This window comes from Cyclopterus lumpus, chromosome 10 (genome assembly GCF_009769545.1).
Source record: "Cyclopterus lumpus isolate fCycLum1 chromosome 10, fCycLum1.pri, whole genome shotgun sequence".
NCBI lineage: Eukaryota > Metazoa > Chordata > Actinopteri > Perciformes > Cyclopteridae > Cyclopterus > Cyclopterus lumpus.
The window spans coordinates 6,681,994-6,697,610 of NC_046975.1; the positions used below are offsets into that span (position 1 = coordinate 6,681,994).

Here is a 15,617-nt window from a genome sequence, read left to right on the forward strand (position 1 = left end):
AACCCTGACGTAGTGGCGGCTCTTACTTTGAAGGTAATGGCTAACTACCGGTTTAGCCGCAGCCCTTTCCTGTTAGCCGACGCACAGCTTCCATCTCATTCAACATTTAACGTTAGATACTTCACCTCATCTCGTTAACATTTCTACGCGGCCTATAGTAAAATAACACAACCATGGCAGAGGCCATTCAAAAGAAATTGAAAGCGGAAGTAGAAAAATATTCTCAGATGCAGAAAGGTAGGTTCAGCTAGCATTGCATGGTTTCTCATGTCGTGCCATGTTGCAACAAGCTAGCTGGCCTTATTAGGAGAGCCAGCTATGTGTGGATTCAACTTGTCACATATTTCCTGTACTTTTAGCCTATTATTTAGGGTTGCTACAATCCTATTGTTTTCTAATACCCGTCTGTTTGTTTAGATGTTAGCAAGAGCATGTCAGCCAGACAGAAGCTGGAAACGCAACTGGCAGAGAACAATATTGTCAAAGAGGTAACTTTTCCCTTTTAAAAAGCTTTTTTCATCGACTCGGGTCAGTGCTGTTAGCCCTTTCATTGTTGGAGTTCGCAGTGTTACATATTGAATCTCTCTCTTTCCAGGAGCTTGACCTGCTGGACACTACAAACACAGTGTATAAGCTTATTGGCCCAGTATTAGTGAAGCAAGACCTGGATGAGGCCAAAGCCACCGTCACCAAAAGGCTGGAGTACATCAACGGAGAGATGTGAGTCACTATTATGATCGTCAAGAAGCCCCTCAGTCCCAGTGTTGACGAAGTGTACATGCTGCGGTGATGTCGGAGAGGAGGGCAGATTTTCTCTGTAATACACTGTGACCAGGGCTCACTCAAGTTTATCGATCCCTGAATGTGACTTTTAACCTGAACATATGGTTGAAGGTACTGTATCAGTGTTCATAACTGACACCTTAGATGGCACTATGTTTTCATGTCCTGAGGAGGCACCTGCAGCAATATACTGCAGCTTTGAGTCATTGTTAGGTTCTTCTCCTTCAGGTAACCGTGTCCCCAGTTGTGAAAAATGCCAATACACGCTCAGCCTACAATTGATGCTCACCCGCTCTATTCCGCTTCAGGGATTGTGTCGTGATTCTACGGCATTTATAGATTGAATGCGTCCTTACAGTCCAGACAGACATGTCTCATTGTGAAGGCTCCTCCAGTTGTGGCTGAGAAATGCAGCTTTCTTTGGCCTAAATGTTAAGGAACCAACTGTCTTACTTGTTACTATACATGTTCCCATTCCTTGTTACAGGGCATTAAAGGGAAATTGATTTTATATTGTTATGTTTACCAATGACCTAATAGACTTTTTGCCAGTTGTCCATCATGTTGAAGCAAAAAGTCAGAACAGTAACCTTGACGGTCTTTATCGCTGTGACTTCACAAGTGTCAACTTAATTGTCAGCATCAACAATATCATGGGTAAATAGCTATGATTTTAAGAGATTCCCTCCCTAAAATAATATTGGACAGAGTCCTAAAATGTTATGTCTTCATTTGTACACTTTACCCCCTAAATACTTGGTGCATAGCTCAGCTGTGCTATGACGTTCATTCACATATAGAGGGCAGTGAGGAGTTTGGTGGCTGGACAATTCTCTACAACATGCTTGTTGCAGTCTTCACTTGTCTTCCCCTGTGATTACAGGAGCACTGTAAGAGTCCACCTCTTTTTATGTGTGTGTATTATGCCACAACTCGAGACAATGAGGAAAATCAGACCAATCTCAAGAGTGGTGTTGAATTAACTTTATGATGTGGCCGGTATTAACTTGATCATATTTCATGAATGTGTTTGTGTGATTCCCATTGCCTAGTCCCCTATGTTGGAGTCAAAATATGATTACCCATAATACAATTACCACTACCATGGCATTGACTGTAAAAGGTACATAAAGGTGAGCAGGATTACGGAGTACATTATTGGGTCAACATACATGTGGTTTTAGGGTTTTAAGGGATGCATCTATTTTTATTGTCTGATATTTTCCTGATTGCCTGCCATTGGAGTATCAGACAAATAGGATTTGATGACATTCCCCCGATAGCAGCAGTCTGTGTTTATCTAATGTGTCGCATCAATCTTTCCGCAGACTAAATGTGTTGGCGTCTGGTTTATTTTTAAATAAAAGTTAAAGGAATGGTCCGATATCATACGAGAAGGATCAGCGACAGTCTGTTAGACCACTTTCTTTGCAGTTGCACAATTTCCAGAAATGTGACCCAATTATGTCTTTGAGAAGAGAAATGACTGAGCTGCACCAAGACAGAGATCTTCCAATATCTTTAGTAGAATACTTCTTTATGCCCTTGGCACAAGAGTAGGTTTAAATAACGACAAAAAACGAAAGCATTACTGTGGATTATCGTCCAAATTGCAAGACATTTATTAAACATTAGTTTGGGGCCAGAATTTCACAATCGCCGCACCCCTGGTTTCATTTTGCCGTTTTAACTTGCTAACAATATCAATTTTTTTCCTCCTTTTTACAGTCAAAGGTATGAGACTCTCCTGAAAGACATGGAAAAGAAATCCGATAATCATCGAGAACTCTTGTCCAGTTTGCAGCAGGAGTATCAGAGAGCTCAGGGCCTGGCTGTTGGCAAAGTCTGACCAAGAGATCTGGCACACACACACACACACACACACACACACAAGAAGAATGGCATAGTCAAGACTTAATGTAGACCTTCAACAAAAGGCTGGTAAACTTCTGCCTGTAGCTTGTCAATTATTTGTTCATTACAGTGACTTTTCCCTTGTTTCTAATAAAGGTGTTTTTCATGAACGGTCATACCCTCTCCTTTGTTGTTGTGGTCTTTTTTTAGTTGTCTCTAACAGTTGATCACACATGCAGGCTTACTGTGTGCGCTCCCTGTCTGTTGAACAGTAGCTTTAATGACTGGGGCCGGGCTGTGGCCACCGGAGCAGATGTTGTCCCGTCTCGAACCCGCCCCACAGATCTGAGCAGCGGGAGAAGAAGAAAAAAAGGCGCAGCGGTGCGCCATTGTTCCTTTAATGAGTGCGCTCTTCCCCCAGCCGCGTCGCCGATTTAGGCAGCATGAATATTAAATAGCCTTAGAAGGCTGTTACGGTCTTAGGAGCCCACACGTTGCTTAAGCTGCATAGTTAGGCTACTTTATTAATTTGTTTAATTAAGGCTTAATTTTGTATATATATTTTATACAGCGTCCGTGATCCGACCAACACACAAGGGGTCTGGATATCACGACCTATTGAATGCATTGCACATACCGGGATCTGATGTACATATATATTACATTAATGCATATCAAAATATGGATGTTCTCAATGTCTAAACGTGTTTGCATTTGTTTTCTCGTGTTACGTCATATACCTTGAGCACACACAGGGCGGCTGTGTTCAGAAAACACACGCTTGCATTTAAATGTTTTATAGGCCGCGTTGAATTTGGGCCACATTCCTGACCACGTTCTCGAATAACATTGCTTTACAACCCACAAGTCTGTTTTCGTGCACGAGCCTGTCACCTCTGGCGCGTGGGTGGAAGCAAACCGATTAACACCTGGAGGTGTGGCGCGTTTATGATACCCAGCCTTTGGTCAAGCTGGCCGACACGTGGCAGCTGGAAAGGATATTGATTAATTTTTAAAAAATAAAGGTTAAAACTATGAAGTCCCGTCAGAGATAATTATTGCCAATTATAGAATAATTTGATTGAGTTACTCACGCTCCAGGACTACAACTTAAATATATCTCTCATCCAAGAACATAAACACAAACCCGAGCTAAAAAACTTCAAATACGTCCCGAAGGTTTATGGGAGTATCCTACTATAAAGAAAATACCCATGAACTCCGGATCGTTACGTGACCTGCAATCATCACATGGTGTGTTGATGAGGCCGAAGGGTGATTTAGCATCACGCCTTTATGGTGTTCGCGCTGATGTGGCACGAACCAACAGAGCCGCCGCTGGTTGAAACGTGGAGCGGTGTTGTGGTTTCTGAGGCTGAAACTGGCAAAGTGCCACGCAGTGTACGTTTAGAGATGTAGGTTTCCGCGTGCCTTTGGTCTAATGCCAACAAAGTGGAGACCTTTAAGTTGATGCAACCGCGCTGGACTAATCCTTCTGTTTTACACTCACAATAGATTCATTTAATCTTCATTTAGACAGATGCCTCTCAGATGAAAGCCTAATCTGATTTTGACTTTAATTGATTTACTTAGTCCTGCGGGCTTTTTTTCGGGGGGGTTCAACTCAAAAGGGCACAAAGGCGCATCCTGTCCAGAAAGCAGCCCCCTTAGATAAAAGATGTTTTCAAATGGCATCGGAAGGAATGTGTGTATCCAATAGCGGGCACAACCAGAGGATCACAAGATGATAAATGGGACGAGGTTTGTTTAAAGATAATATTAAAATTGTTTAAAGATAATATTCAAACAGAAGTACACGCGATGCAATTTGAAAGGGTCTGAAGCCAAAGGGGTTGCATGTCTCTGAAGTTGATAAAAATGTCATACGCTTTGCTCCCTGTACAATAACAGATATATTAAAGTGCAATATTTTAATTTGAACCCAAATGCCTTAACACTTCTATAATGTCGAATAAAAGAATCCTTTAACGTTAGACTTGTCACCAAGTGTTATGAGGAAATACCTGCCTGCGTGCTTATGGTGAACAGTTATGAGGCCTTCAAGTGCGCATTGATATGTTGTTGCCCGTTGCTTCTATGCAGTCGTTCAGATGTAGAAAAGCACACGACATCGGCCATTACCCAAACTGTCCACTCTTACGCATCCGGACTCATCCAAATCCACCCTCAAGTCTCAAATGATAAAACACGGATAGCAACCCCGAGACCAATTTACCACGAATACTCGCAGATAAACTATACCACGCGTGTGTGTTTTCTTTGTGATTATTAAGAACGAAATGTTGTGTTATCACGAGTGGGTTCATCCTCCCCCAATCATCATCATCACCTCCAGACAGCTGCTGTCTCTGCCCCTTTAATGGCTTCTCACCTCAGAATTTGGCAATAGAAAAACATCTGAACACTGTTGGTTAACCAAAAGGGGGCTGAATTTAAATTATACTGTTTGTTTATATATAATTTATAATTGACCCAAGAATGCGTGCCAAACAGCCAAAACGTCTCGTTTGCATATTTTATTGATGAATAGCCTTAAACATATAGGTTCAGTAAATAGTTCGTAAACTTATAATTGTTAATGAGTCTTGACGCAACATTTCTGCCAGAGTTTGTAGGTCTAAAGTGGGTTTTGTAAATTGGGTGCGTCCACACCTCGGCTGAATAGAGCAGTCTGGCTGCTGAACAGTGTGTGAATGACCACTCTCCTTTGCTTTTCTCCATTTGAAAAAACTGCACTTAAGCTCACAGACGCGTCGGTGTCCTCCGCAATCAACATTTCAATGGACGAATGTGTCATAACGGCTGTCCAGGCTGGATGAATACGTGTTAACTGTCCCCTGGATGTCCCCCTTCTTTAGAAAAGTGCAACTGTAAAGACTGCTCAAGTACGAGCTGTTCACACAGCAGATAGGCCACTCTGAATGATCAGGAAGTTGTGCTTTTATTTAAAATGGGAACAGAGAATTCAGCAAGCACAGTCAGAATAAATGCATGTCTTACAGCCAAAAAAAAAAAAAAATCGCTCTGTGGACACCATTGCATAAAAAAAAAATTATGCATCACATATATAAAAAGAAAAGCAAATATGAAAAATACATTGAAAGATGCGCGTGCAAAACAGCAACATCTTAAAGATAAAAAAAAAAAAAACCACGTGGAAGTGGATACATGTTGAGTTTTCGTGGAAAATATCTTCACTGTACAAAAGAAGTCTGTCTGTACAACAGAATACATATTTACACAGTCTGTGGGTCTCTACATGACATGTCTAAATACAGAGCGTGACGGGGAGTCCCGTCACTGAGGCCAGGGCCTCCACACCGGGTCTGTGATGTGTGTGCAGGCTGCGGTGGAGGAGAGCAGCTCCCTGGTGTCACAGTGGAGGCCAGTCCTCTGGGTGAGGTACGGGTGCGAGATCCCGCTCTGGCAGTGGTTGTGGGCCTGGTGCTGAGGAGACAGAGGGTCCTGTGCCATGTGGATGTGTCCGGGAGATGACGGGTGCGTCTGGGGCTCGGCAAGCGCAAGAGAAGCCTGAACGGCATGCTCATCGGTGCTCTCCAGCTCCTTGCTCTTGTTGGCGATGAAGTGGCTGACCCGCAGCAGACAGGACCTCATGCCGTCATGGAAGCTGTGCTGGCGGGCGACGTTCGGCCTCTGCCCCACGGACGTCGACCGGGGATTCTTCTCGTCCTCCTTCCCCGTCTCCAGGAACTTGACCACACTCTCCAGGATCTCTGCCTTCTCCACTTTCGGATTTTTCAGTTTCTAAAAGTAAAATAGTCTTACTAAACATGTAGACTTAAAAACAACAACATTGGATCCGATATTAAACTGAAATAAAAAGCTAAAAAGCGCGCAGACAGACGCACCTCATTGTGGGTGTTGTCCAGCATCAGAAGACGCAATGTCTCCAGACTTTGGTTGATCCGCTCCCGCCTGCGCTTCTCCATCATAGGTTTAGGGACCTTGGGATTGAGACAAGTAAAAGATCACAATTACAACCCTGAAGAACATTTGAGAGGACTTTCTAAAACTCACAACCGCAGTGCAGGAGTCAGAATGCCTCATCTCACCCTCTTCGTGCTCCTCAGGCCGTACATCTCTTTGGGAGTTAAAGCTTTCATGCTCAGAGGTGACTCGTGTCAGTCTGTGCTTCCAGTGCATCCAAAACGCAGCCGGCCCGGTTCGGTTGTGTCCTCGTCGCAATGTGTTGATATCCCAGCAGATAGCCACGCCCCCGGAGCGACACGCCCCTCACCTTCACTGGGCAGCACGCGGCATTGACACTGAATGGACTTTTATTTTATTTCCATCTGATCCTCTTCTTTTCGCTTCCTCACTAAACTGAAAACTTATCAAATCCACACATCTTTCTGAATTAAAGGTACAGATTTATTGAGTCATTCATATTCATTCTGATGCCAAAACAATCTCCCCTGAACTGCGTTGTACGTGCATCTGAGGGCTCTAGTTGTATTCCTTGATTCATTTCATAGATGTTACTTCAGGTAACTTCAAGGAGGTTCTGCATGAACATTTAAAATAGGCCTATATACTGCTTAACATAGAATGGCTTCATTACTGTTTGTACGTTATGAAATCATAGGCGAAAATAAACACAATAATTAAAGTACAATTTCGTTACTTTAAATGTTGCCATAATGAAATATAGATAGGTGCAACTGGTAATTGATTGAAACCATCCTCGTGTCTCTGAAGAGGAGCCGGCCTGGTGTTCACACCTCGCCTGTGTTGTGTTGTTTGCCTTACGACTGATCCGACTGCTCCTTTGACTCCTTTGACTGGATGGTTTCAGACTGAAGTTTGAGCTGACTGCTTGACGCTTTTTTGGTGGGTGGGGGGTAGCTTTCTCCGCACTGCATTTATGGTCCGCCTGATCCCTATAATAGGCTTGAGTATGGAGATAACACTGGGATGATCGGATCACGGGGATCCCGTAGATTAAGTGGCTTTTCAGAGGCAACGACGCTTCCGTTTCAAATCAAAGAGAGAGGGCGATTAGTGGCGGCTCGGAGATCACGGCTGGTAACCATGGAGAAGGAAACTCAAAGAAACTAACGTTATAACAGATTGTGTTATATAGTTGTTATATATATGTCATATATAAATACATATATATATATTATTTTGTACATATGATCACAATTCCCATATAGCTAGTCGTCGTCCCCCCACAAAGGAGTATGGTGATGTATTATAGGAAGAGGGAACTTATATTTCATTTCCTTTATAAGTGTGTATAGGCTTTAAGCCACGTGGACCGCCCCATAAATACGCCTCATAACGCGCTCGCCTGAGCCTGTGATGGAAACTAATTAGTGAAAACGCGTCCTTTGGGTGCAGAGAAACGGACCGTTGACTTCCAATATCGCGACCCGTCGGGTGTGTCGGCCCCACGGACAAAAGAGGCCACAATCCAACGGGGGGCTGCGTGGGAACACGTGACGCCGACAACGTCTGCGAGTTTAAAAGAGGGGTCTCGTGTGAAGTCCAAACATCGGGTGTCGCGCTGACCCGAGGCCGCGCACACTTAACACTCAGCCGTGACAATCCTCCTCCTCGCACTTCGTCACGTCGACACACGTGACGAGACGTGCTTCCCTTTGGCCCCGCGCGCAGCCTCGATCTATAGTCGCTTTATCACTTCAACACAACATGTTTTCATTGTCATTTTCATGCACCGAACTGTAAGATGCACACACCGGAGAGCGTCATCCGTGCGCGTGCGCGTGTGATTCGTGTCAGTCAACCGGACTGGTTGGTTTGGACCAAACTTGTCATTTGGCCGTTTTCAGCACGTATTCAAAGTGTGGATGCCTCACACGTCATAAAAAGTCCTCGTCGCTGCCCACTTTCTCACTTCATTTCTGTTCCCACGAGAAAAAAAGAAGTTTCCCATAGTCTCACTTCTGGGAGGCGTTAGAGGTATTCAGAGGGCTCGGGACGCATTTGGCCCATAATGAAATCAATGCACGCTGCATGAGAAGAGGGCCGTCGATACAGTTTCGATATTCACTTCCGATATCTGAAATGTTCTTATGGGAGGCGACATATTGTGCTTTAACCTTTCACCAGTGATCTGATAAATTATTAAACAAGGTCTGAAGGTGTCATCACTTGTGATAGATAGCCTTTAATATGTCATGTAGGTTATTTTAGAGATACTACCTGAACCTTGTTTTTATAGTTTATTAATCACAAATGATACAGTTAGGCTCTAAAAGTTAAGTTATCTCTTCGCCTTTAATATGTGATGTAAGTTATTTTTTAGATACATCTCACTGATCACTGTTTCATATACATGGCCCATAATGAAGTTAGGACAGATCGTTTTCGAATCAGTGTCGTCACTCCCACTTGTCAGCCAATCACAGGCTGCACGAGCTCGACTTATAATAGTCCGCAGCCGACAGGAGGCCGCTTTGCTGCATTTGGACCCAACGCGACAACATGACCAGGAAACTACAAAGCACAACTCTGGAGGATGGCAGGAGTAGAAAGAGGGTAAGAACTTATTTAATAGCTTTCTGCTAATTAGCCATTACAAAGGTTATTTTGAGACTGTATTCATGTTAATGATTAATAATCCTTCATAGAGCAGTTCTAAGCCATTAATGAAAACTATTTTCATTGAAAACTATTTTCATTAATGGCTTAGAACTGCTCTGTGAAGGATTATTATATATAATATATACTATTTTCAGTTTGCCAGGCATGAAAACCAACACGGTTCTTTGCCCACAACCTGGCAACCCAAGTTGTTCTAATGATACCTGACAACAAGTTCACCACAATGCGGTTTATGTGCTCCAGGTTCTCAAACCAGTGGTGGAAAAGAAGAGAAGAGACCGAATCAATCAAAGTCTGGCTGAACTGAGAAGTTTGCTGTTGAACCACACGTCTGATCCAGTGAGTCGTGTTGAACACAATCCCATTCAGCATCTCTACGTATTTAAAGGGAATCATAACCTTACAATGATGAAATGTATCCCCCTCCCCCTTTTCACGGTTCTTCCCCACAGCGGCTTCAGAATCCTAAGATAGAGAAAGCAGAGATTCTCGACTTGGCTGTGGAATATGTTCAGAAGTGGACAGATGGGAGGACACTCAGAAAGGGTTAGTCAAACAAAGTAGTTCTTTAACTCCTTTTAACATTTTTCATGAACACCTCTTTTTTCCCTGCAGCCTATGTGTTTTAATCTTACCCCCCACCCCCCCCCGTTTTATCCCTCGCCCTGGTGTGTCTTTGCTCTGCTGCAGACTGCAGTCACATGAAGACTCATGCTCCTGTGGTAAGCCTTCATCGCCCAGAGTCCAACGCTCCCACTCTCTTCACCATTGAGAGTGCAGGTTTTCAGCAATGTGTGGCCCAGCTGGCCAGCTACATGCACAAAATAACACCAGCACAGAGAAGCGGCCTCATCGAGGGGCTGAAACATCACACAGAGAGCCAGCAGCCAAACAAACCAGACTTCAACCACAGGGTGACGGACACCGAGGTGGCCAAAGGGCCACATGGAATATCTGCGGATGTCATTTGCACATCTGAGAGGAAAGGGGAGTCTCCAAAGTTTCCATCTCACTCCCCCTTTCAGCCCCTCTCTTGCTCCACACCGTTCCACGACTACCTGTCCCCTCCTCCCTCTCCCTGGCTCTCCCCTTCTTTCTCCACTTATGCCACCTCTTCTCCTTTCCCGTCATTTGCCTCTCACTTCCCGTTCCCCCCCAGCCTGTCACCTCTGTCTTCCAACACCTCCTTCTTCAGTTTCTCGCCCACGGCCTCTCACTCGGGCCCTCCTGCCCTCCACTGCCCCCCTCTCCTCACACTGAGATCCCCTCCACACCCTGCACCGAGGGAGGGGTCATCACCAAATTCCTCTTCAACCATGTGGAGACCTTGGTTTTGAAGGAGTGCATCAGAGACTGAGGAACTGAGAACAGGAGAGCCGTGGGATCGAGCTGCGAGCGTTAGCTGTGGAGAGGATGAAAAACTCCATGCTGGAAGTGTATAGTGTACATATTATTCAAATTTCCTATATTTTGTATTTTTCTTCTTAATAAAATTTGTGCTGAAGCTAATGAGTCTTGGGTTGTACATGTATAGTCCTCGTGGCCCTTATCAAATACACACATGAGTTATGGTAGGAAAGGTTTGCCTGTGTGAAACTTTTATTGGAACCAAATAATCATAAGGCTTTGCAGCTTAGTATTCAGGCATGACATCTATGTGATGAAGGTAATATATTGTTTCAGATAATATATGTTTGGTATATGTCTAATATCCTTGTGAACCAGTTTAAATATCTTTAAAGCAGTAACAGGCAGGTACACTGCAGTTTTACACGTGTTAAAAAGTGATTGCAGCTCCTGAAGGATGTCTCAAAATGAGAGCTATTTGACAGATTATAGAATTTAAATGTAATAAAATGTCATTATGCCATTTAAAAAAGTCATACCAATTACAGTATATAGTATGAGATAAAACACATGATATAGTATGCTATAAAATAGCAAAGAAACATAGTATAATATGCCATAGTATAGTAAGTCCTAAACAATCATTAAAAGTAATAGTTTGACATAAAAAAACATGATATTATGCTATACAATGTCAAATATAGTACAAGATGCCATACAAATCCATAAAACAGTCGTGGTCTATTATGTTGTTAAAAGTCATATTATTGTGTGTCCACTGACTCGGGGCCAGCTGGATGCTTTCTGTTGCCTGACCACATGAGGGCGCTGTTGAGACGACAGGCGTGAGTCCTTTGGTTAATTGCAAAATGAACAATTTGTAGATGTCACCTTGGGCTAGGCTACGGCAAACTTTAATGGGCATTTTTAATATTAAAAACTGCTGCTGGGATCACCAACAATCTCCTTACCGATGTCAGATTTGCAGTGTCCTATTGCCCATCTCTTCAAGAAGAAAGCAGGAGGAGAGGATTCAGGAGGCACTGGAGCATGTCCCGTACAGAGAGAGGGCAACAGAGAGAGGCAGGAGGGCCGGAGGATGGGGAGGAGGGAGGAGGAAGGTAGGGAAGGGGAGAACGAGGGAGTTCTAAGGGTCAACCTGAAAGAGCTTTCCAGGAGGAGATGTGTGGTTGCTAAATGATGTCTAATATAGTGTTATAAAACAGTATACCGTAGAAATGTCTTAACAAAGTGATAGTATGGTGTCCCATGACAAATAGTAATGTATAGCATGCCATACAAATGTCATATACCATAAAGTCATAATAGATGTCATAAAAAATGTATAGTATAAATGATCATATTATGGTATGTCATAATAGGTATTATAAATATATCTCAGTGCAGTATGCATAACAACTTACATACAAATATCACAGTATAGCATGCTCTAAAAATTGTGTACAAAATATCCTAATATAATATGCCATAAAAGAGTCATAAAGTATGCCATAAAAATGTCACGAGAATGTTATAGTATAGTACGCCATAAAAGTTGAAATGTCTAGGATGCCATAAAAATTCATCAAGAATACCACCAGTAATGTTGTATGTTATTATACAATTATTAATCATATAAATTATAACGTTTTATGGCATAAAAGGTCTCATCATAAAACATAGTCGTATGCCATGAGTCATAATCAATTTAATTAAAAAAATATAAAGAAAGAAAATATTCACAGTAAGTATTACATGAAAAATTAATCTTCCATTATGCCACACAAGAGTCATAAAAAGCAATAGCCATATAAATGTCATAATGGTGTCTATTATAGTTTAATCTACTGCAACGCATCGTGTAAGACCACCATGCTTAGTGTCTCAGTCCTGTGAGAGCAGATCAGGAAAACAGCCCTATGTTCAGCTTGGTGACAATGTATTTTTCAGCTGATTCGAGAGGCTTTTAAAAAATGTATTTAACTTAAGAGTATAGGAGAAACTCAAGCTTGCAGAGCCCAGTGAGTTCCAGCGCTCCCCCATCCTCCCTCAAAGTGCCCTTTAATGGAGTATTTAACAGTTGTTTAGATTATTTATCAGGAGTTCATCGCATGCACTCAGATATTTTCCGCCAAACGCTAATGTACGACCCTGCATGACTACTGGGGCCTGTACAGCCACAGTGATAGTTTGTAAAACATCGGTCGACCTCCAGTTCCCTCACGGCTTCGTGGGCGTCTGGCTGAACTTCTTGAAGAATGTCACATTAAGACTTGCAGGACAAAGTGACAAGACAGCACACTGCAAGGATCCCCCCAGACAAGGCAGATGATGTCGGCCATTGCAGACAGTGCTTATATTCTTTGTACGCAATAGCCAGGCCATTGATTGGTTGAATTGGGTTCTCTGACAGATTGCCGTTGTAGAAAGAATATGGGGATCACTTGAAACAAGTCATATATTTATTTATATGTATATTTATAAATATTATTTGTTATTAACTGCATTCATAATCAATCGGTCTGTGTGTGTAACTTGTAGTAAAATGTTCATTGTGAGTGCCGTTGCAGCTTATGACCAACAGAGGGCAGCATTGACAAGCTTCATTGTCATTTGGGCTAAACAGAGGAAGGATGTCATGGAGCCATTCCATCAGAGATAAGCCCAACATGTCAGATCATCATTCTTCTTTCTTCTGTCTGTCAATGCTCAATCCAATCGTTATCTGACGATCAACTCTTTAATACACGCTGTGAACATTTCCAGCAGGGAGGCACCGATGGGTTGGCTTTAGTTAACAGAATTCATCACAGGATAGAACATGTCTTTGGATAATAGTTGTCTTCCCCCCCTCTTTACTCCACTGTGCACTGAAGAATCTCTCTCTCTCTCTGCCATTAGTTATGACGTGGCCATTGTTCTTTGTCATAAAAATGAGAGGGAGAGCACATCAATGGGAGCTTGATTCACCACACTGTCTCTCTGTGTGTTTTGATCATTCTGCTGCACAGACCTATGAGAGCAGAGGAGGTCGCTCACGCTGGAGAGGACGATTGCCGCGGCACATAATTAATAGGTTAAGAGATCACCCCTCGGAGTGACCTGACAATGGTTGAAAACTCCTTGGCGTTTTCTCGGGACACGCTGATTAGAGCTGATCCTGTTACCCTCTGTAATCACTGTTTTTGTTTGCCATGAATGCACCCATGCATTCCTGATTTGGAGAAAGCTCGAGAGACGTTGTGCTGTGGAGATGTCACAGGGTTTGTCAAGGCCTGCGGAGGATCTCTTTGTGCAAGTGCAATTTAAAAAAATAACAAAAACCAACAACTGTGCACCTAAAAAGGATACACACAAACAGCAAGAGTGCACGTGACAGGTGTTCTTCAGATCTCTCACCTGATATCGGATTCTGGATTCACTTAAACTAAATACTTCTGCTGTATGTCATTCAGTAGTTATTTTTGCCGTGACAATCAACCCTAATAAATCTACATTTCCTGTGAGATAGATCAAGTTAAATTTTCGGTTTTCTTTCCTCATTCCACAGGTCTTAACCAGTTTGTATTTAATTTAAGTATTTAATAGCAGAGGATTATCTTACACAGAGGGCAGAACTAACTTCCCTTGCCAACATTTACACATATGCAAGAACATTTTAGACTAATTCCGACACACACTGCCTTGGGATAGATTAAAATTCAAGACGCCTTTTACTTGTGAAGCAAAAGCAAAGGATTTAGACTAATGTGCAGTAGTAGATGTACAAAGCATGAATAACATAATGCACACTGTAGTAACTTGTAATGTGAATACCCAGATGATAAACTGTTAAATCTTTTTTATAAACCATCTACTGTCTAATGAAATGACTGTGATCTCTTTTAGAGTTGAGTCAGTTTGTTCAACTTGATTTTGGACTCTCCATGGACACAGTGCTTAGATGTAAGGATGGCTGCGGCCTCAGTCAGCATCCCTAGTAAAGGAGGACTCCTCACTCAGATCACATGTCAATACTCAAGAATGTAGATCTGTCACTACCCACAACTAAATATAATTTTTCCTCCCTTTCATTTCTCTCTCTTTGCGAGGCTCTTTGAAGTAATAGTGAAAGGATCCCAGACTGTAGCAAATTACCTGAGGACTGAAACATTTTTGACATAAGTCCTGAGAGACGGGGCGAGCCACTTTTCCTGGCGGCCCCTTTGCCGTTTTTAATCTGGGTCTGAGGGAGACAGCAGCGCTGACAGAATGATAGGACAGCTGGACATGCTTCCAAGCCAGCAGCAACGGGCAAAAGAAAAGCCAGGAGAAGGGCCACTGCAGACATCTCACCACGGAGCCAACAACTCAGGACAGCAGACAGGAGCAGGACGGAGAATGGCCAGTGTGCACAAAGGACACCCACCTCCTCCAGCTGGACTTTCTTCCGTCATGGAGGATAGGACTGTAAATTCCATATAAACCCCCCAAAACATTCTTATTTTGGGCACACGGTTCCATAGTTTTATAACAATTAATTTCAGGGAGAGAATGAATGTATATGTTGTATAGCACTAGTTTATTTCTTTTTCCGACCAGGCTAGCATGCATGGCTTCTCAGATGGCACCACTTCTGTCCATACTCAAATATCTCAACATCTATTGGAGAGTCACTACATTACGTACAGACATGTGTGGTCCCTAACCTGGGGATCCACTGACTTTTCATTGAGTGCCATCATTAGGTAAACATTTCCAACACCTGCAAAACTAGTGCCATCAGCCTCAGCTGTATTTTGCTTTTGTTAACATGCTAACATGCAAGGCGAGTTTATTTGTAGAGCACATTTTAACAACAGGGCAATTCAAAGTGCTTCACATGAAACCATTAAAAGCATCAAAATATAATGCAAAAGAAAACAATATTTTAAAACAATTAAGAACATTCATTAAAACATTAAAAAACAGTCAAAAAGCAAAAAATAGAATAAAAGTTGCAGTGCAGTTAAATAAATAAAACGCAGTAGTGAGATGCAGAA

The 15,617-nt window shown here is 42.7% G+C and overlaps 3 protein-coding genes across 3 annotated transcripts; 2 read left to right on the plus strand and 1 right to left on the minus strand.

The window, feature by feature from the left end:
* The first annotated feature begins 29 nt into the window (after positions 1-29).
* On the plus strand, positions 30-2,820 carry pfdn6 (prefoldin subunit 6). The gene is made up of 4 exons (XM_034544322.1): positions 30-237; positions 418-488; positions 596-720; positions 2,512-2,820. The coding sequence occupies exons 1-4, from the start codon at positions 174-176 to the stop codon at positions 2,630-2,632; spliced, it is 381 nt and encodes a 126-aa protein (XP_034400213.1). The 5' UTR covers positions 30-173; the 3' UTR covers positions 2,633-2,820.
* A 3,135-nt stretch (positions 2,821-5,955) lies between these two features.
* Positions 5,956-6,834, minus strand: her5 (hairy-related 5). Its single transcript, XM_034544004.1, has 3 exons — positions 6,732-6,834; positions 6,528-6,623; positions 5,956-6,423 (listed from the first exon to the last, which is right to left on the minus strand). Exons 1-3 carry the CDS (start codon positions 6,780-6,782, stop codon positions 5,956-5,958), a joined length of 615 nt encoding a protein of 204 aa, XP_034399895.1. The 5' UTR covers positions 6,783-6,834.
* Positions 6,835-9,129: 2,295 nt separating this feature from the next.
* On the plus strand, positions 9,130-10,586 carry her11 (hairy-related 11). The gene is made up of 4 exons (XM_034543998.1): positions 9,130-9,183; positions 9,493-9,588; positions 9,702-9,795; positions 9,940-10,586. The coding sequence occupies exons 1-4, from the start codon at positions 9,130-9,132 to the stop codon at positions 10,584-10,586; spliced, it is 891 nt and encodes a 296-aa protein (XP_034399889.1).
* Positions 10,587-15,617: the final 5,031 nt, after the last annotated feature.

What these genes read in the sequence shown, in the direction of transcription:
- pfdn6 (XM_034544322.1), top strand. Translation starts at nt 174, where the DNA reads ATGGCAGAGGCCATTCAAAAGAAATTGAAAGCGGAAGTAGAAAAATAT. An exon ending in ATATTCTCAGATGCAGAAAG is followed by an intron (nt 238 to 417) that starts GTAGGTTCAGCT and finishes CTGTTTGTTTAG; the next exon opens with ATGTTAGCAAGAGCATGTCA. An exon ending in GAGTACATCAACGGAGAGAT is followed by an intron (nt 721 to 2,511) that starts GTGAGTCACTAT and finishes TCCTTTTTACAG; the next exon opens with TCAAAGGTATGAGACTCTCC.
- her11 (XM_034543998.1), top strand. Translation starts at nt 9,130, where the DNA reads ATGACCAGGAAACTACAAAGCACAACTCTGGAGGATGGCAGGAGTAGA. An exon ending in ATGGCAGGAGTAGAAAGAGG is followed by an intron (nt 9,184 to 9,492) that starts GTAAGAACTTAT and finishes TATGTGCTCCAG; the next exon opens with GTTCTCAAACCAGTGGTGGA. An exon ending in TGGGAGGACACTCAGAAAGG is followed by an intron (nt 9,796 to 9,939) that starts GTTAGTCAAACA and finishes GCTCTGCTGCAG; the next exon opens with ACTGCAGTCACATGAAGACT.
- her5 (XM_034544004.1), bottom strand. Translation starts at nt 6,782, where the DNA reads ATGAAAGCTTTAACTCCCAAAGAGATGTACGGCCTGAGGAGCACGAAG. An exon ending in GCCTGAGGAGCACGAAGAGG is followed by an intron (nt 6,624 to 6,731) that starts GTGAGATGAGGC and finishes CTCAATCCCAAG; the next exon opens with GTCCCTAAACCTATGATGGA. An exon ending in TGGACAACACCCACAATGAG is followed by an intron (nt 6,424 to 6,527) that starts GTGCGTCTGTCT and finishes TTTTACTTTTAG; the next exon opens with AAACTGAAAAATCCGAAAGT.